Source organism: Embiotoca jacksoni, unplaced genomic scaffold (assembly GCF_022577435.1).
Source record: "Embiotoca jacksoni isolate LCO1_2020_lvr unplaced genomic scaffold, fEmbJac1.0.p SCAF_42, whole genome shotgun sequence".
Lineage (NCBI taxonomy): Eukaryota > Metazoa > Chordata > Actinopteri > Embiotocidae > Embiotoca > Embiotoca jacksoni.
Genome location: NW_027185395.1, coordinates 89,154 through 109,987, shown reverse-complemented (window position 1 = coordinate 109,987; position 20,834 = coordinate 89,154). Strand labels below are relative to the sequence as shown.

The 20,834-nt window shown below is 38.1% G+C and overlaps 1 protein-coding gene across 1 annotated transcript in view; it reads left to right on the top strand.

The window, feature by feature from the left end:
- tpm2 (tropomyosin 2 (beta)) overlaps positions 1-20,479 on the top strand; it is a 30,539-nt gene extending 10,060 nt beyond the window's left edge. The window contains exons 3-9 of the mRNA XM_069168961.1: positions 1,361-1,494; positions 3,730-3,847; positions 6,426-6,496; positions 14,729-14,804; positions 16,587-16,649; positions 16,774-16,843; positions 20,104-20,479. Coding sequence (XP_069025062.1) covers positions 1,361-1,494; positions 3,730-3,847; positions 6,426-6,496; positions 14,729-14,804; positions 16,587-16,649; positions 16,774-16,843; positions 20,104-20,186 — 615 coding nt within the window. The 3' untranslated portion in view covers positions 20,187-20,479. The remainder of the gene's footprint in view (positions 1-1,360; positions 1,495-3,729; positions 3,848-6,425; positions 6,497-14,728; positions 14,805-16,586; positions 16,650-16,773; positions 16,844-20,103) is intronic.
- The last annotated feature ends 355 nt before the right edge of the window (positions 20,480-20,834 follow it).

The following is a 20,834-nucleotide window of genomic DNA, read 5'->3' as shown; positions in this document are numbered from 1 at the left end:
TTAGTTCAGTATTAGCCTATTAATTTGGCTTTGTAAATGACTTGTCATCACAAATTATGAATTTAGAGGGAACACTTTATCAACTACTAATTAAAACCGTGTGCGCTCAAATTTACGTTTTGTGCAGTTTCAAAAGAAGAGTTGGCGAGACCGACATTATTTTGAAATCCTGACCGGAAAAAAATCGCGTGTTGATTTTGGGTTACGACCGCTGACTGGACACGGTTGCCACGGAAACGCCGTAACACCTGCGAGAAGTCGGGGTTTGAGGCATGGCGACTTTTACATCCATAGACGCGGTGAGAAGGAAAATTCAGACATTGCAGCAAGCGGCGTACGAGGCGGAGGTCCGAGCCGAGCTGCTGCAGGGGGAGGCGGACGCGGAGAGGCAGGCCCGAGAACGGGTAACAGTCTGAACACCGCCGGACCGGAACACGGGACATTCATCAATCAACTTCTGCTTACTCACAATGACGTGCAAGTTTTTTAAAAAAAATATAAAAACAGCCAACTATTAGATATAAAACAGCGTTAAAGTAAATATTGAGTTGCACTTTATTCGAAACTAGACAAAGAACTAATCATCCTGTCAAGTCCGACCGGAAGTAGCAGTAATACGAGTAGCTTCACTACACAATAAAATGTGACTAAAATGAGCTTTAAAACTACTGTATTTAAAAGTGTAAATTTGTTTACCACAAGCCCAGGTATGAACTTGTGGTAAATAGCAGAGCTCCACTTTGCTCTTGATGTCTTAATAACATACAAACAGGAACATCACAGAGACAAAACTGAAGAAAACAAAATCTCTGACTGCACAAGGATTCATGGTTATTTTCCAGATGTCAGGGGTGCTTTTCCTCCTTTAAGACATACTCTTGATGAAACTGTGTGCTCGAAAATTGCAAAATCATTTCATGCTGGCTGTTGAACCACTAAGTTAAATTGCTTGTCTTCCACAAGTACATTATAAAGATGGCATTAGTGCTTCCAGGCTTTTAGTGTTTTTCTTTGTTTTTTTTAATTGTTATTCCTTTTTCTGATTTTAAGGAGCAGAACCTGAAGGGCTGATTGTATTTGCTGTTGTTTTTTCTTCTTTCTGTCATTCTTACATTTTATAATTAGCCAAATCTTTTCCACAATAAGCTAGTTATATATATATATTTCTGATTTTGATGTATTAAGAGGTATATAAAGATAGAATAAAATGGAAATTACTTTCTTGGTTAAATTTTTTTTTAAAGTAGTATCTGATTTATTAAAATATTGATTATTTTCGGTCTGCTCTTATTTAGGCGTCTGTCATATTGACAGTTATCATTGATATTGTCCATAATGGGACATGTGTGTGTCCCCACAGGCCGAAGCAGAGGTGGCATCTCTAAACAGGCGCATCCAGCTGGTGGAGGAAGAGTTGGACAGAGCTCAGGAGAGACTGGCGACTGCTTTGCAGAAGCTGGAAGAGGCTGAGAAAGCTGCAGACGAGAGCGAGAGGTGAAGAGCTTCATATCCATCCATCTAAAATCTGAAGACACCGTGTCCTTGAGTTAGTGAAACCAAACTCAAGTCAAGTTCTCTTTTCATTATTCTCCTCTATGTGTCAGTTATTTTGGCTTTGGGGGTACAGATGTTGTAGCTCAATTGTTAGTTATTGCTTTTGTTATTGTCATTAGTATTGGTATTGGTATTGTCATTGGTATTGGTATTGTCGTTGGTATTGTCATTGTCATTTGTATTGTCATTGGTATTGGTATTGTCGTTGGTATTGTCATTGGTATTGTCATTGGTATTGTCATTGTCATTGGTATTGTCATTGGTATTGGTATTGTCGTTGGTATTGTCATTGGTATTGTCATTGGTATTGTCATTGTCATTGGTATTGTCATTGGTATTGGTATTGTCATTGGTATTGGTATTGGTATTATCATTGGTATTGTCATTGGTATTGGTATTGGTATTGGTATTGTCATTGGTATTGGTATTGTCTGGTATTGGTATTGTCATTGGTATTGTCATTGGTATTGGTATTGGTATTGTCATTGATATTGATATTGTCATTGGTATTGGTATTGTCATTGGTATTGTCATTGGTATTGGTATTGTCATTGGTATTGCCATTGGTATTGTCATTGGTATTGTCATTGGTATTGGTATTGTCATTGGTATTGGTATTGTCATTGTTATTGGTATTGGTATTATCATTGGTATTGGTATTGGTATTGTCATTGGTATTGGTATTGTCATTGGTATTGGTATTGTCATTGGTATTGGTATTGTCATTGGTATTGTCATTGGTATTGGTATTGTCATTGGTATTGTCATTGGTATTGTCATTGGTATTGGTATTGTCATTGGTATTGGTATTGTCATTGTTATTGGTATTGGTATTATCATTGGTATTGGTATTGGTATTGTCATTGATATTGATATTGTCATTGGTATTGGTATTGTCATTGGTATTGGTATTGTCATTGGTATTGTCATTGGTATTGTCATTGGTATTGGTATTGTTATTGGTATTGTCATTGGTATTGTCATTGGTATTGTCATTGGTATTGGTATTGTCATTGGTATTGGTATTGGTATTGTCATTGGTATTGGTATTGGTATTGTCGTTGGTATTGTCATTGGTATTGGTATTGTCATTGGTATTGGTATTGGTATTGGTATTGTCATTGATATTGGTATTGGTATTATCATTGGTATTGGTATTGGTATTGTCATTGATATTGATATTGTCATTGGTATTGGTATTGTCATTGGTATTGGTATTGTCATTGGTATTGGTATTGTTATTGGTATTGTCATTGGTATTGTCATTGGTATTGGTATTGTCATTGGTATTGGTATTGGTATTGTCATTGGTATTGTCATTGGTATTGGTATTGGTATTGTCATTGGTATTGGTATTGGTATTGTCATTGGTATTGTCATTGGTATTGGTATTGTCATTGGTATTGGTATTGGTATTGTCATTGTTATTGGTATTGGTATTATCATTGGTATTGGTATTGGTATTGTCATTGATATTGATATTGTCATTGGTGTTGGTATTGTCATTGGTATTGGTATTGTCATTGGTATTGGTATTGTCATTGATATTGTCATTGGTATTGGTATTGTCATTGGTATTGGTATTGTCATTGGTATTGGTATTGTCATTGGTATTGGTATTGGTATTGTCATTGGCATTGGTATTGTCATTGGTATTGTCATTGGTATTGGTATTGGTATTGGTATTGTCATTGGTATTGGTATTGTCATTGGTATTGGTATTGTCATTGGTATTGTCATTGGTATTGGTATTGTCATTGGTATTGGTATTGGTATTGGTATTGTCATTGGTATTGGTATTGGTATAGTCATTGGTATTGTCATTGGTATTGGTATTGTCATTGGTATTGGTATTGCTGTAGTCGCTTGTAGGACTCAAGATCCTACACTTCAAATAATACAACTTATTGCACATTTCCCTGGACATCCTTAAACATCACTCCTCCAATTTGTAATGAAAGCTTTTTAAATTGTTAGTTTTAAATCTCCACGCTGAGATATACCCGATGACATCATGGGCATCATCCCGGCTATTTTCTCTGGCTTGATGATGTCTGAAAATGTAGTTTTTCAGCTTTTCATGACTTTGATGTGGGTAGTTAACCCCAGAGTGAAAGCAGAGAATATATTCAAACATATAGTAGTCTGCTTATTGCTATCCATCTTGTCATCCAGAGGAATGAAGGTCATAGAGAACAGAGCATCCAAAGATGAAGAGAAAATGGAGATCCAGGAGATGCAGCTGAAGGAGGCCAAACACATCGCTGAGGAGGCTGACCGGAAATATGAAGAGGTGGGTGATTGCTGCTCCTTCATGAGTTATTGCATCATGTCCCAGTTCCACGTGACACCTGATATTGAATTAGTTTTGGTTTCAGACGTTTGCCGTAAAAATGTGTATTGGTTTTCATCACCTGAGTTTTATCAATTTGCACTTTTATAGTACTTTATCACCTTTGCACTTTACACTTTCCAATTCACACACATTCACACACCAATGGCGGCAGAGTTGCCATGCAAGGAGCTCACCTGCCATCAGGAGCAACTTTGATTTCAGTGTTAGGAACCAGGAGAAACGAGGGATCGAACCACCAACCTTGTATAACAGCTGCTCTAAGAATAGTCTAGTTTTAATCAGCACTTACAACTTACAATATAGTGGTGTTTCTGATTTTTCATTCTTAAATTGTTTATCTTCTGTTATTCTGATCTATTGCCATGCTAGTTGAAAAGACTCAATGGACCTCATTCATCAATAGCTTAAGATTTTTCTTAAATTTGTTCTGATGAAATGTCCTAAGAAAATTCTACATCAGATTCATGATGTGTTTTTTAAACCCCGGATTTGTTCGCACCTCGGTTCTTATCTCGATGAATCCCACGGTCCTCGTAGGTTGAAAGCACTTGCCGGTTGTCCCCAATTGTCATTGGTAAATGTCCTGCCAATGACCATAAAAGGACATGAGACTGCAGTGCCGTTTGCACACGGAGTTGCAGACAGTGAAGGAGAAATGATAAGATGAGGGAAACGTAAATAATGCAACAACTACAGCAGTTCTGAAGCAGAGTTGCAGCTGCAGGAAGTGAAAAGTAAAAGCACTGTCATATTTAATAGTGTAGCGTAAGTACTGGATTTACAATGAAAAAAAAGAGATGCATGTGATGGTATTGTTCGACATCAACACTGGTTACAACCCAGAAACACGTCAAGAAACTTTATGCAAACTTTTAGAAAGTAAAAATACACTGAAACGTCTTTGTTCTGTTCGTGATGTGTTTCTTTCTTCAGATTAATTGTAATATATTAAAGAATCACACGGTAAAAGTTAGATTACGTTTAATTTACCAACAAGCACTTGATTACTGTCAAACTTGGAAGTCAAAGCTGTTGTCGTGTTCGATCATTCAAAACCATGAAGCTTTGTAAAGTAATGAAAATAATTATTAAAATTAAAAATATTTTGAAAAATAATTACTGTAGATTAAATACTATAATATTAACTGTAGAATTGAAAAAAACACAAAAAACAATGTGTGTGCAGATTTAGTTTTTATCTGAGAACAAATAAACGCCAGAATCTTTGTCAAATCTGTGGAAGTGAGTTTGAGAAATAAATTTCTCCTGAAGAACGGTTGGTGAATGAGGCCCAATGTCCATATCTCTCTTCTCTTCAATGACACAATAGAGAGACACTCAACAGTAAATCCTGTTAATGCTGTGATTTCCAAACTTTGAACAGAACCTTCCTTTCTGTCTTCGTCGGGCACAGTGGCTTCAGGCTCTAGCATTAGCATTAGCATGAGCATTACCGATGCAACTCATTCAGCAGATGATTCACTCACCTGTTCACTGAAACGGTGTTTAGTGTTGAGCTTGAGAAGAGACACCCATCTGAAACTTTAGATGGAAGGCCACCATTATTTGTTCATAGTTCGGTTTGATACTGCTTCTTGTCTAATTCTCATTGAATTGAGTTCATTAATCTGTTTGTACTCAGAACTTGAAATGTCAGATAACATTACCGACTGAAAGACACTGAGCTGTGCAGGTCAGCTGATTTTGTAAAAGAGATATTGTTGGTGGCAGAGAAAACCTTCGGGAGCAAATATGCAACAACTAGCTATGTTGTTGAGGAATAATTTTTACCTTTTTCCTGATGACAACACAAGTGAGAGAGATAGAGATTGGAGGCCAAACGGTCCTTTACAGTTCCCGAGGTCTCGTTTGTCTCGTTTGTCTCGTTTGTGCTCATCTGCACCCATTCTGAGCAATCAGATCACATCTAAAGGACAAGATTTGAATTCCTCTTTTAGTTAAAGCCCTCACATATTTGATTTCACTCAGAAATATGCCACATTGCTGGCAAATAAAGCTTAAACTCGTGTTTTACGATGACTTGCTGAAAAAAAAAAAAAGTTAAGTGAGCTAAAGGTGTCTTTACAACAACAAAAACATATGTCAGATAATTCCATTTATATTATACAAATTAAACTGCTGTGGATGCCAAAAAAACCCAGATGGCGATGTGCAAAACATGAATGTGACATTATGAAAACACATCAACTATTATGAAATTCATTTTAAATAAATAAAAACAACTTTTAAAGAATATTTATTATATCTGTAAATTATTTTACTCGTGCTGACCAAGTTGTTACTCTGTTTAGAAATGTTTCATGGGAAACAATGACTTTGTCGCACCACTGAACACAGTGCAAACTATATAGTATGTAGTATAACCCACTAATAGAGTCAGTGAGGATACTTCAAATGAGAGTAAAGTCATATCCTCAGTCTAAACAGAATAGGATGGGGAGACTTGTTATATTAGTTTGAATGAATCGGGTATGTTTGTTCTGAATATCTGCAGGTTGCGCGTAAACTGGTGATCCTGGAGGGAGATCTGGAGCGCTCGGAGGAGCGTGCTGAGGTGGCTGAGGCGTAAGTCCATTTTCTGCACCACGAAATTTGATAAAAGCCACTGTAAAAGTCCACTATAAGTTTGTGATCACTACCATGCTAACGTGATCTTACACATTCACTTGTCACTGATGAATTCCTCACTCAAAACAATTTTTATCCTCCATGCATGTAGTGTTGGCAACTGTAAGTGTTTCATGCACATGATGTCAAAATGATTCAATTAACAACTGTAATTAATGATGTTAATAATCGCTGTTGTTAAATTGTACGGATTCCATTTCCTCACATTGGACAGGCTTAAACGCATGTTTGGCATTTTGCTCTATAAATGACCTTAATGATTCATCAGTTATTAAAATTGTTGTTGGTTTTCTTTAGAGGGACAAATCATTCGCTGAATAATTTCAACCCAATTTCAAAATTGTGTGGACCTGGAATGTTCTGTTTTCTTTTCATTGTGTGTCTGTATGTAACGCATCATGAAAGCATGAATGCATCACCACTGCCTGTGTGGGTCATGTGCTCTTTTATGGCTGCCCACCCCACCCTAAACCTCCTGGACTAACCCCCCTGCAGGCGAGTGATGGAGCTGGAGGATGAGCTCAGACTAATGGACCGGAATTTTAAGTCCCTGCTGTGCGGAGAGGAAGAGGTACTTGCTGTATGAATTCCCCTGCAGCCTTGTGCTTCACTGACTTTCTGCCTTCCAACTTCTCTGTCTGTTTTCTGTGTAACCTGCATTTAACCCTTTGTGACATCATCCTTTAAGCAGTATTCAATGGATAGGTCTGATGATATCCCATACTGTTTTTTCTTTTGTGTTTTTCTCCTTTTCGTCTACATTGTTCTTCGCTTCATGAAAAGACCGAAACCAACAATTAATTCATCAAGTTCGGCTTTATGGTTTTCACATTTGGGAACAATGAAGTGAAATGAATGAAGTTAAAACATAAACAAAAAATGTTATCGGTGGATATATTAATCCAGTAGATGACTAGAATGATGAAATTGGTTATCAGGCTTTTGATTATGTACCATTAATGGACCAACCTTACTTACAATGGCCTAGTTCATTAGGTAGATAGTATTACGTTTGTACATTTACTTTTTACATTTACTTTTATTTGTTTACCAATTTTTTTTTTTGGTTAGAGACAAAGGAGATTCAGACTGAAACTTTAAGGTGGAAATTACCATCCATCCCTCCCTCCATCCCTCCCTCCCTCACTCCCTCCCTCCATCCATCCCTCCCTCCATCCATCCATCCGTCCGTCCATCCGTCCATCCGTCCATCCATCCATCATCTGTCTATCCGTCTGTCCGTCCATCCATCCATCCATCCATCCATCCATCCATCCATCCATCCATCCATCCATCCATCCATCCATCCATCTTCTTCCACTTATCTGGAGTTGAAGGCCAAGCAGGATACTCTAGAAATCCTTCCCCATGTTTTCAGGTTCTCTTGAAGGATCCTTGATTATATAAAATTTCTCTAGTGTCCTCTGTTCTCACTAGTTGGACATACCTTAAAAACTTCCAATGAAATGCACCCTGAAGGGTCTGATCACATGTCCTGTCCACTTCAGCTGGCTCCTTTCAACACAAAGGAACCGCGGCTCTTTTCCAAACTCCCTCTGAATGTCTGAGCTCCTTAAGCCCATCTCCAAAAGTGTGCTCTGTCACTCAATGGAGGAAACATATTTCTGCTGCTTGTATCACAACCTCATCCTTTGTGTCCTTAGCCAAAGTTCTTAAGCAAGGACTGAAAAATCGATTGACTGTTAGACTGAAAGCTTCACCTTGTGGCTTTAGCGCTCTTTTGTCCACAATTTTTTTTTTATTTTACCCAAAAGACATGCACAAAAAAAGCACATTAATTTCTCAGCCCAAGCACTTTCTGCAGAGCTCCCTGTGCACAGGCTCAACAGTCTCCCTGAATCACAGTGTGTAGGCACCTCTATGTCACCTGTCAGGCAAAGCCCAGGGAAAACTGCAAAACGTTACAGGCTTGTGTGCCTCTGCCAATTGAAAAAACAACAAAGAACATTAGTGCAGAATTTGAAGGCATTACCATCAGATGTTTCTGAAATATCACGTTCTCAAACATGGGTCAATGTGAGGTGATTGTGTCATTGAGATCTTATCAGTCCAGTCCAAGAAAATGTTTGTGCAACATTTGAAAAGAATATCCTCAATGTGGTCCAATGATTTTGTGTTCATGAGAGTGAGATGGCCAGATGAGAGGAACATGAGGTCACAGTGACCTTAAACTTTGACAACTAATCTTTAATCAGCTCATCACTGTGGCCAAGTGAACGTTGGTGAAAAATTTGAAGAAATTCCCTTGAGGTGTTCAGGAGATATCAAAGTCAAAGCGACTTTAAGTTTTGATGTTTGGACCCACAAAATCTAATCAGTACATCCCTGGGACCAAGTGTTTTTTTTGCCAAGTTGGATAAAATTCCCTTCAGGCATTCTTGAGATATCACATTCATGAGAACGGGATGGATGGACAACCCGAAAACACAATGCCTCTGGCGATGGCTATTGCTGGCTTGGAGGCATAAACACATCCACAAAGCATCCTGCTTGTTACCTTAATAACTGCAGGTGACTTTTGTCTGTGTATCAACATTTTTATCGCCTCTTGTCTTCCCTCAAATATGTCAGCAGGACAAAGGACTCTCTTAGAGTGTTTAGCAAGGACATCAAAATGAAAATGTCTTAAGTTTGAAGTGAAAGGCGAATTTCTGGTTCTGTTTAAGGTCTGGAACACCTGCCTGATGTATGCGTTACCTCTGACGCGCATCTTAGCTGCAGCTTGTTGCATGTGTTACCTACACCTGCTGTGTGTCACCAGCCTGTCAGCTGCAGGTCCTGCCATTGAATCAATTAGTTTCTCTTTGATTAACCCTTTAAAAACACACCTATTTTTTAGGCTTCTGCTCGAAAATTGCAAAAAGAGTATATTTCTGCAACCACAATAAAAAATAATTACAAAAATATATTTTTAATAATAACGGAAACACTTGTGAGATTTGTTCAGATGTGCAAATATCAGTATATATGTCCATATTTTAATAATAGTTTACTCCCTGGCCCCCAATTAGGGGCCTTTAGGGTTTAAAGGGTTAATGGCCATCACTATAGTATTTTCCAGGTCCGACAAGTGATGAGTTCAATTCAACTTTCAATTTTATTTATATAGCGCCAAATCACAACACAGGTTATTTCATGGCACTTAACACATTAAAGTCAGCAAGACTTTACAATACTATACAGAGAAACCAACAATTCAACAATTCAACAATTCAACAATTCAACAATTCCCACATAAACTAGGAGGGAAGAAAAAAAAACCTCTTAAGGGAGAAAAACCTCCAACAGAGGGAAGAAAAACTCCTTTTAACAGGAAGAAACCTTCGACAGAACCAGGATCAGAGGTGGGCGGGGCATCTGTTATCAGAACCAGGCTCAGAGGTGGGCAGAGCATCTGTTAACAGAACCAGGATCAGAGGTGGGCGGAGCATCTGTTAACAGAACCAGGATCAGAGGTGGGCGGAGCATCTGCCTCGACCGGTTGGGGTGAGAGGAGAGCAGAGAGAGAAAAGGACAGCATAGAGAAGAACTGTTGGTGGAGACGACAAGCGCAGGACAGAGACATGCAGCTCCATGACGGGACATCTGGAAAAGAAAGAACAGAAACTATGCGAGCGAAGGAACTGAATGGAGACAACAGATAATAATAAGAAACTATGGGAGAGAAAAAGATGGTGAGGTATGAGTCAGTTAAAGAGTAGGAGGAAAGAAAAGAAGCTCAGCATGTAACGAGGTCCTCCAGCAGCCTCGGCCTATAACAGCATAACTAAGGGTTGGTTCAGGTCTACCTGAGCCAGCCCTAACTATAGGCTTTATCAAAAAGGAGCGTTTTGAGTCTAATCTTAAAGCTAGAGAGGGTTTCTGCCCCTCCAACACAAACTGGGAGCTGGTTCCACAGGGGAGGAGCCTGAAAACTGAAGCTCCGCCTCCCATTCTACTTCTGGAAACTCTGGGAACCACAAGTAGACCAGCGTACTGAGAGAGAAGTGCTCTGCTGGGATTATATGGTTCTATAAGATCTCTAAGATATGATGGAGCCTGGTCATGTAGAGCTTTGTAAGTCATCAAGAGAATTTTAAATTCTATTCTTGATTTCACAGGAAGCCAGTGAAGAGAAGCTAAAACTGGGGAAATATGATCTCTCTTGTTAAATCCCGTCAGTACTGTTGCTGCAGCATTTTGGATCAGCTGCAGGTTTTTAATGAGTAATTTGGACATCCTAACAACAAGGAATTACAATAATCTAGTCTAGAAGTAACAAACGCATGAATGAGTTTTTCTGCGTCACGCTGAGGAAGGATTTTCCTGATTTTATTAATATTACGTAGATGAAAGAAGGCAGTTCTGGAGATTTGCTTTATATGGTGTCTAAAGGACAAATCCTCATCAAAGATGACTCCAAGGTTCCTCACAGTTTTGCTGGAGGCCAAGACAACGTCATCTAGAGTAACTAAGTGATTACAGAAAGAGTTTCTGAGGTGTTTAGGACCAAGTACAATAACTTCTGTTTTGTCTGAATTTAGAAGCAGGAAGTTTTTGGTCATCCAGGCCTTTATGTCTTTTAGACAGGCTTCAAGTTTTACTAACTGATTAGTTTCATCTGGTTTTATAGAAAGACATAGCTGAGTGTCATCTGCATAACAATGGAAGTTGAGACAGTGCTTCCTGATGACATCTCCTAATGGAAGCATGTACAAAGTAAAAAGTATTGGGCCTAACACTGAGCCTTGTGGAACTCCATAACTAACTCTTGTTTGTCTGGAAGACTCATTGTTGACATGGACAAACTGGACTCTATCTGATAAGTAGGATTTGAACCAGTCTAATGCAGTTCCTTTAATCCTCGTAACGTCTTCTAATCTCTGTAATAAGATTGTATGATCAAAAGCAGCACTGAGGTCCAGAAGAACAAGTACAGAGACGAGTCCATTATCTGAGGCTAATAAAAGGTCGTTAGTAACTTTCACCAGAGCTGTTTCTGTGCTATGATGAACTCTAAAGACTGAACATCTTCAAACAGATCTTTCCTTTGTAAATGATCACAAAGTTGATTTGCAACAACTTTTTCAAAGATTTTAGAAATAAACGTCAGCTTGTAAATTGGTCTGTAGTTTCCTAAAACAGATGATCAAGAGTCGGCTTTTTAAGTAAAGGTTTAATTACAGCCACTTTAAAAGCCTGCGGTACATAGCTGGTTACAATAGATAGGTTGATCTGATCTAATATGGAAGTATTAATTAAAGGGAAGACTTCCTTAAAAAGTTTAGTTGGGATGAGATCTAACAGACAGCTAGAGGATCCAGATGAAGAAATAATTCTAGTTAACTCAGAGAGCTCAACAGGAGAGAAATGTTCCAAGTTTACATCTGGTCCTACAGTTGCTTTCAGGGCTGCTGTTGCTTAGCATCACATCAGTGATGGTGTCAGGAAGGGTCGGCCCGATTCTCTCCCTGACAGTAAGAATTTTATTAGTAAAGAAGTTAATGAAGTCATTACTGCTGAGAGCTGAAGGAATAGAGGACTCAACAGAACTGGGACTTTTTGTCAGCCTTGTTGTCCTCTATTAATGATGGATAATATAAAGTTCTGGCCTTACGAAGAGCTTTCTTATATAATATTAGACTCTCCTTCCAGGCAGGTGAAATTCTTCTAAATTAGTGGAACTCCATTTCCTTTCCATCTTTCTAGTCGCTGCCTAGCAGAGCGTAGTTCTGAGTTGTACTATGGAGACAACTTCCTCTGGTTCATGACTCTCTTCTTCAGAAGGGCGACATCATCTAGAGTTGTAGCAGAGATACTGCAGTGTTTTCTACCAGATGATCCACTTGTGTGGGACTAAGATCAACGTAGATGTCTTCCACTGCTTTAACACACGGCATCGAAGAGGATAAACATGTAACTGCTTCCTTAAACTTGGCCACGACATCATCTGACAGACATCTACTGTAGTGGGATTTATTCCCACATGCTGTGTCATCCATTATTGTAACTTCAGATGTTAATAAGAAGTGGTCCGACAAAACAGGGTTTTGAGGAAATACTATTACATTTTCAGTTTCCATCCCATACGACAGAACCGGATGGAGGGTGTGGTTACCACGGTGACAGGGTTTATTTACATCCTGATAAAAGCCTATAGAATCTAATAATGAGCTGAAAGTAGAACTGAGGCTGTCGTTGTCCACGTCAACATGAATGTTAAAGTCTCCCACTATCATCACTTTATCTGAACTCAGCACTAAATCTGATCAAAAGTCAGAATTCAGTTAGAAACTCTGAATAAGGACCAGGTGGGAGATAAACAACAACAATACAATCCGTTTCTCTGCTTTCCAGTTTGGACTCTTAGTCAAGAGTCAGACTCTCAAATGATTTATAACTAAGTTTAGGTCTCGGGTTAATTGATAAACTTGAGTGGAAGATTGCTGCCACTCCTCCTCCTCGGCCTGAATCTCTAGGAATATGATAATTAATATGACTGGGAGGAGTTGCTTCATTAATACCAACATATTCTTCTGAGTTACAACCAAAAAGCAAGCACATTGTTTGTTTCCCCTCACTCCGAGGTGAGACACTCAGACAGACACAAGCATTCACACCGTGATATAATTGGAACCTACACTTGGTTTTTGCTATGATTGTACAGTACAAATGTGATCCCAGATCGTTTCCCTGTATATTACATTACATTTCATTTAGCTGACGCTTTTATCCAAAGCGACTTACAATAAGTGCATTTCAACCATGAGGGTACAAAACCAGAACAACAAGAATCAAGAAAATGCAATTTCTTCAAGAAAGTATATTTTAGCAGGGAACCGCACGCGTGAAAAGTAGGCATGATTCTATTTTAAAAATAACACACCACACATGCGAGGCCTGAGACGTGCGTCTCAGCAGGCAGCGCTGCTCTAATCTGTTAATATGAACGCCGAAATGAAATGATTCCACGCAACAACAAGTAACGCACACGCCATGCAGGCAGTGTGTTCCAGGCATAAGAATTATGAAAGCGTTGCCTAAAATTCTATGAAATAATGAAAATCATCATTATTTTAGATTTTATACTGTTGTTTATCCAAGTTTGTTCCATGAAAGACTGACGCAGCTTTAATTTGTTTATTTTATGTATTGTCTTCTTTCTTTCTTTTTGAAATGATGACAGTTTTCATATCTAATAATATGTTAAAAATGTATTTCACTTTTATTTATAAAGCACCAAATCAGAACACAAATCATCTCAGAGTGAGTCAATTTGACAAAGAATATTGAAGGTAATCAGAATGATCAATGAAAGAAATAGTGAATGAGAGATTGCATTAAATTTGAGAAGCTAGTGGAGTTGAGGTTTGACAGAAAATGACCAGGATGGATTAAATATAATTGATTGTCACCAACCTGAGTATGACAGACTATCAGAGATTTGCTCTTCAGTCTTCGATGGTGCATTCTGCACTCTGATTGCCACTGCAAAATCCTTCAGTGACATCATGACTATGAGCCTGCTGCTATGGGTCAGGACACATTCCTTCATTAACAAGAACACAAACACAATGTAGTTTATTTTTATTTTTTATTTTTTTTAATTGTACTCTATTAATCCCCGAGGGGAAATTAGTGAGTTACTTTTACTTTGCATTAGTAAAAGGAAGTTACTGAGGCTTTTAAAAAAAATATGAAATCATATATTTATGAACTGTTTATAAGGATTTATGTCTTTAGTGGGGACCAATAGGTTTGTGACCAAAGGCAGGGTAGGGTAGACAGGAAGAGACAGAAGAACACATTGTTGGTTTCAGTCTTTTCATGGGATTTATTGATAACGACAAAAAAAATAAGACAACCTCCTCTTTAATTTTAGGTTTTATTATTTATATCTGTAATCTTTCATCTGTCAGGTTAGTTGACTACTTTTACCCCACATTTTTTTCCCTTTAAAATCACCCTGGCACATTCGCTGTCTTACTCAGAGTCAGATGTAACAATTGTAACAGCAATGGGTCTTTGAGTAAGACGGAAGGAAAATATTTTTAAATATCCAGGAGTGGTCCCTCAAACAGTGTCAGGGTTGGATTTCTTTCTGCTCTCCTTCTTTTCAAATTACTGCTTTTTTTTCTTTTTCTTTTTCCTCTTTGTTATCTTGCTCAGTAAATCAGGTGACCTTGAGGAAGAGTTGAAAAATGTCACCAACAACCTGAAGTCATTGGAAGCCCAGGCTGAGAAGGTACAGTATGCAGGGCTGGCGCCATCATGAAACCAAATGAGTAGACGAGGACGCTGAAATGGAACATTTCATGCCGATCCATGAACATTGCAACTTGGTGGTGCAAGCATGGAAAAAAAGTCTCTTGCGCTGCAGGAAAATGCCACTGCGCCTGAATTTGCACTACGTTAGGTACAAAAATATGGCCTGAAGAGTTGAGAGGATTGGAAATTACTTGAAAAATGCAATAAATGTTGGTTACCTGCCACTTGATTTAACCAATGGGGGAAAAAAACAATGGGGCTTATTCAGCAATATCTTCACAGGATTTTCCTTAAACTTGTTCTTAAGAGTCGTCGTAAGAAAAGTCTACGTCAGATTTGTGTGTTCTTCAACCACTGATTTGTTTACATTTGTGTTCTTATATTGATGAATACCACGATCTCTGTATGTTGAAAGCACTGCCAGTTGTTCCTAATTAGCAAAGATAAATGTCCTGTCAAAGCCCTAAAAAAGGGCATGAAAACGCAGCGCTGTGTGCACAGAGTCACAGAAATTGAGAGAGACAAGAGATGTTGAGAGAAAGTAAATATTGCTAAAAGACGGTGGAGCACCGGACTCCAAGAGATGGGAACAACTTCAGAAGTTCTGAAGTGGAAATGCTGCTGCAGGAGGTAAACAACGAAAGCGCTGCCATATTTAATAATGTAGCCAGAAGACTGGATGTAATATTTTAAAAAAAATATGAATTAAAGATACATGCGATGCAACTGCTTGTTCAGTCGCTGTATAAGTACAAAGGCACAAAACCAATAATGTAAAAAGAAGTGGCAGCTCGCAGCCCGTTTTCTACCGCAAGCATCCTACGAGCACTCAGATCCTGCTGGACTGACCTGCTGTCAGAGGCCGTCCTGGACAAACAGCAGGGAAGGACACAAACACTAACACTGACAGTCTCAACAGCCTCTGGTTTTAATCCCAGAAATACCAGAAAAAACTAAAATGAAGATACAATGAACTCTGTTTTATAAGTGATGAGTTTTCTTCTTGAGATTTATTGTAATATATAATATAATATATCATGTAATCACACTGGAAAAGCCAAATTCATTTTAATTTACAAACAAGCAATTCATTTCTGTCAAACTTGGAAGGCAAAGCTGTTGTGTTTGTTCAAAACCACAATACTTTGTAAAGTAATGAAAATAATTATTAAAACTATGAATTTAAACAATTTTAATTATAGATTAAATATTATAATATTATACAACTGTAGAATTAAAGAATACACAATAAGCAGTTATTTGGCACAAAACTTGTCAGCACTCAAATGTGAGTAAGTGTGCTATTGAGTGTGTATAGATTTAGTTTTTACCCAAGAACAAATCCTAAACAAGAAAACATTAGTAAATGCCAGAATCTTTGTAAAAACTGCATAAGTGGGTTATAAGAAATTTCTTCCTAAGAATGCTTAGTGGAGAAGTCCATTCATTTTCTGCGACTTAAATGTACTGTAATGAACATAGATGATTGGCACAAGCTGTTGTTTAGGTAACATGCAAAATTAATAAAATTCAAATGCCATATATATGTATAATATTTTACTTTAATTTCAATTTCATACCTAAGTATTCATAATTATCCAACTTGTCTTTTTGAAAAAATATAAATTCCCAAAGTAATAAAGCAAATAATGTATTTTGCATTCATTTATGAATGTCTGTCTTGTTTTTATTGTTAATACTGTAGTTGTAAATGAATGATCATTTTGCCTTCTTAATGCTTTTTATGTTTGGATTTCAGTACTCCCAAAAGGAGGACAAATATGAAGAAGAAATTAAAGTTCTTACCGACAAACTGAAGGAGGTGAGTTTTTCCACTTGCATTTCATCTCCGATGTAACTGTCTGTAACTTAATTAAACAGTAAACAGAATGTTTTACATCCCAAATGGTGCATCAAACCTCATTTTGCTGTGTTTTGTGTTCCAGGCTGAGACCCGTGCAGAGTTTGCAGAGCGGTCCGTTGCCAAGCTTGAGAAGACAATTGATGATTTGGAAGGTATTCAACACTCACCTGACTGTTGCCATTATTCCACTGACATGTCAATGAATGAGGTTAAATTAACAAGCAGCTTCACTAATCACAGTTCTACTATGGGAAACGAATGGATGACTGGCCACCAGTGATAGAATAATAGTACTGAGTCTCAGCAATCTCTCCTTGGATCTCATCTTTCCACTCTTGTGGTCCTGATGAGCAGAGGTAAGTGAGGATGGATAAAGGCAGTCAAGTTACATGAGAAATGAAGTGCCTCATGTGACGTTCAAACTCAGCTGTCCAAATAGTTGTGTAACAAATGAAAAAAAGAGAAGTAGGGAGCCCCTCCACAAAGCTGACAAATCACAACATGAATTGCTTGTATGAATGCTGGTTCGTTGATTTCCATTGTTGGAAAGGTGTGTGTGTGTGTGTGTGTGTGTGTGTGTGTGTGTGTGTGTGTGTGTGTGTGTGTGTGTGTGTGTGTGTATATTGCTGAATGTGTTTCATAGCAGTTCTGATGGAGTATGACGGCCCTGAAATGGTGTTCAGGCTAAATGTGAAACTTGCACGGACGCAAATTCGCGGACATTCGCGACTTTGTATGTAATCACTCCTTGGGAGTAATTTGCTCTGCGTTTTGTTTTTAAGTGTGTCTCCATAAATTTGTTCTTTGCACAACTTGATGCTCACTTTGTATCCAGTCTACATCTGCACAGCACCAAGGGTTAATATGACAAAAATATCCTCATCTGCCTGTATCTTCAGGTTTAGGAAAGTAACCCAAAATGTTCACTGTTTAAATGCCATTTACAAATGCAGGACTAGGAATATTATGATAAAATTTGCTGGGACTATGGCAATAGGTACCAATACCATTGAAATTTCACCAGTCTCAATACCAAATTCAATACCAAAAAAATCTATACAATGAATTGGTAGCACATACACTGTTATATATTACAGACTGAACAGCAAGAACGGTAACAATTCACATACTGGTGGGGCACTCGGAGAGCACAGATCTCTGCCGAAGCCAACGTTAGAATTATACAGCTTCCGGTCCTTCCCTGTGAAACCACTGGCCCGAGTGCTCCTTAATGACTGCTTGTTACATTAAGCCTGAGCATGTGTATCCCAGGGAGTTACTAGTGCTTTTGAATGTGGATTGTGAAATGGAGTCATCGTGTTTCTAGTCTATGCGTTGTCACTGTTGAACTTTATGACATCTACTGCATTTTTAAGATGTATGGCATTTAGAACTCCAGATGCTCTATCTAGCATTGTTAATGAAATCGCCCGCTGATTTCAATCTGCTACAAAATTGAATGGGTTTCTTCCTTGGCCCATGCGGCACCCTTCAACCAAGTTTTATGAAAATTTAACAAGTAGTTTTTTCCGTAATCCTGCTGACAGACAAATGAACAAAACCCACCCAAAACACGGCAGAGGTAACCATGTCTTAAAGATTTCAGGATATAAATTTGACATCTTTACATGTTGGTAATAAAAAGTTACAACATAGATGGAAAATAAAAATGGACCTAATGTCCGGATCTGAAAAGTAAAGGTGGACAGTCCTTGGTTTCTCAGTCAGATCCAACTCTTGTTCTTTCCCCGGCTCACCAAAATATGGTCATTTCTGGCTTCAAAAAACCAAGATGGTGACATCCAAAATGTCGTCATGGTGTCACAGTTCAACAGGAGAGAGAACCGAGTGGTTCAATAGTACAGGACAAAAACCTACATCTTATAGACGCCAACAATGGCATTAATTAAATGTCGAAGTTAAAAAACAACACTCATCTAATATACTGAAAATAGGTGCTGAAACAATGATGGGGAGTCAGCATAAGTAAATTAAGCATACTTAAAGCTTCCAATTCAATTCATTAATTGACAACACTGGCTACTGTGTCATGACGTGCACCAACTGCCTAATTCACATCCACTTCAATGACAGGAGTTAGCTTAATTTTTTTATATGATTAACTGAATCGGAAAGTCGCATTACAAAACAAATCCGTTTAAAATTATTTATGTAAATGGATTAAATACATAGGACAAAAATGAAACCTGTCTGTGGGATTTGGGGAGGTCTGTTCATGTGCTGTCCTGCCTACTGAAGCCACAAAAATACACTTAGACCTGGTTTGAGCTGGCGGAGGTGCCGGCTCAAGTTCACCTCAAAATTGACACCAAAATTGGTGTCAATTCTCGCAGTTTTACCAACACACCCTTTGCTGCAGCTTTCTCTCACTTAATTTCATTCAAGTCAGTTTCATTTATGTAGTACAAAATCACAGGATAAGTCTTCTCAGTGCACTTTGCATAGTAGGGTCAAAACCTGAAGATATTATACAGAGAAACCTAACAAGCAGGCAGTATGAAACTTAAGAAATATTTAAACAAAACACTAACTAAATCAATTACATGAAACAGCTGTCACTAGTTTACAGGTTGATATTTTACATACAAAACATATGACCAGTTACAGAATACATGGTTTAAAGATAAAACTACCCAGCAGTAAGCTTGAGATTTGCAGTCTGCCTTGAACAGTTAGAACATTTAAAAGCTACTTAAATTTCATGCATCAGTGAGCATTTATCAAATGCTCTTTTTTGAAGGTTATTCTGTCTGCAATGACTAGTTCTGATAACTTTGAGCATATTTTTTAACTTTAGTGTATTGAGCTGCCCTATGCTGTTATGTATAGAATATGCTGGTGAACTTGCTCCACCGCTGGTAACTTGTTGTAGAGGTTGTTTCCTGCAAATCCTGTATTTAAAAATCAGATAACACTGTATATCTGCATGTACATTACATATATTGTGTCCAGGAAGTTTTGACTTCCGACATGTTTCCAGTGAGTGTAATTCTGTAATACGAATGCACTAATAATTTCAGTAACAATTGAATGAATGAAAACAGTTTGATCGAGGTGTTTGTCTGGCTCACCCTGAGACTGTGGTCTCTGTGGTGTGTTGTGTATAGAGGTGCTGACTGAGGCACTCAGTGACTATAATTTGCTTACTTCCAATCTCTACCTTGCTCAGGGATTCTATCATTTGACTGATTTAGCTTCAAGTTCAAACTGCATGCTTTCGCTGTTGCTTTTGCTGGGTGTAACCAGTTCATGTGATGACCAGTGGATCTTCTACTTTCCAGTTTAAAAACTGCTTTAACTTGCTTTTTTGTTTCCTGTCCTTTCACCTCATCTATTCTGTGTGTCTCCTTCTCTACGCATTCCCTCGTCTCTCTGTGTGTGTGTCCTGTAGATGAAGTGTACGCTCAGAAGCTAAAGGGCAAGGCTCTCAGTGAGGAGCTGGACCTGGCTCTCAACGACATGACTACACTGTAGATGCTCTTCTAATTTCTCACTGCCCCTCCTTCTTGTCTGAACTGTTCTCCGCCTGTTTCCTGTTGTTTTGTTCCATTCCTCAGTGACATGATGGGCTTGAAGACTCTAGAAACGTAATGTGCCAATTGGCCCATCCTTTAGTAAGCTGTATCTCTATTAAACAGGACAGATGCTTTTACAAAAAGTGACTGCACTGCCCTGTGGCCGTTGATTAAGTTAATGTCCTGTCATTAGTGAAATATTCATCTAAACCTGTTTCCTCCTCCTTCACTATAATAAATGATTTAAAGCTCTCTCTCTCTTGTCTTTTCTGTCTCCTCCTTTTGCCTGGTCTTTTCTGTTTACTTCCTATATTTAACATTTATAAGCAGTATATAGTTAATAGACAACAGCTTTTTGGAGCATTCCATAATGTAGTTTCATACATTTGTACAACCTTCTTTCCACATACAACATACCACGTGTTGAAACGGAGACATTTTTATTGTTTAGGTCTATTTTCAATTAATTATGAGTTAACATGGTTTATAAATTTTGCATTCTGTTTTTATTTACATTTTACACAGTGTCCCAACTTTTTTGGAAATGGGGTTGTAGCATCCCTACTTTTGAAGTATCTGTAACTTATGTACAAATACTCCAGTGGTT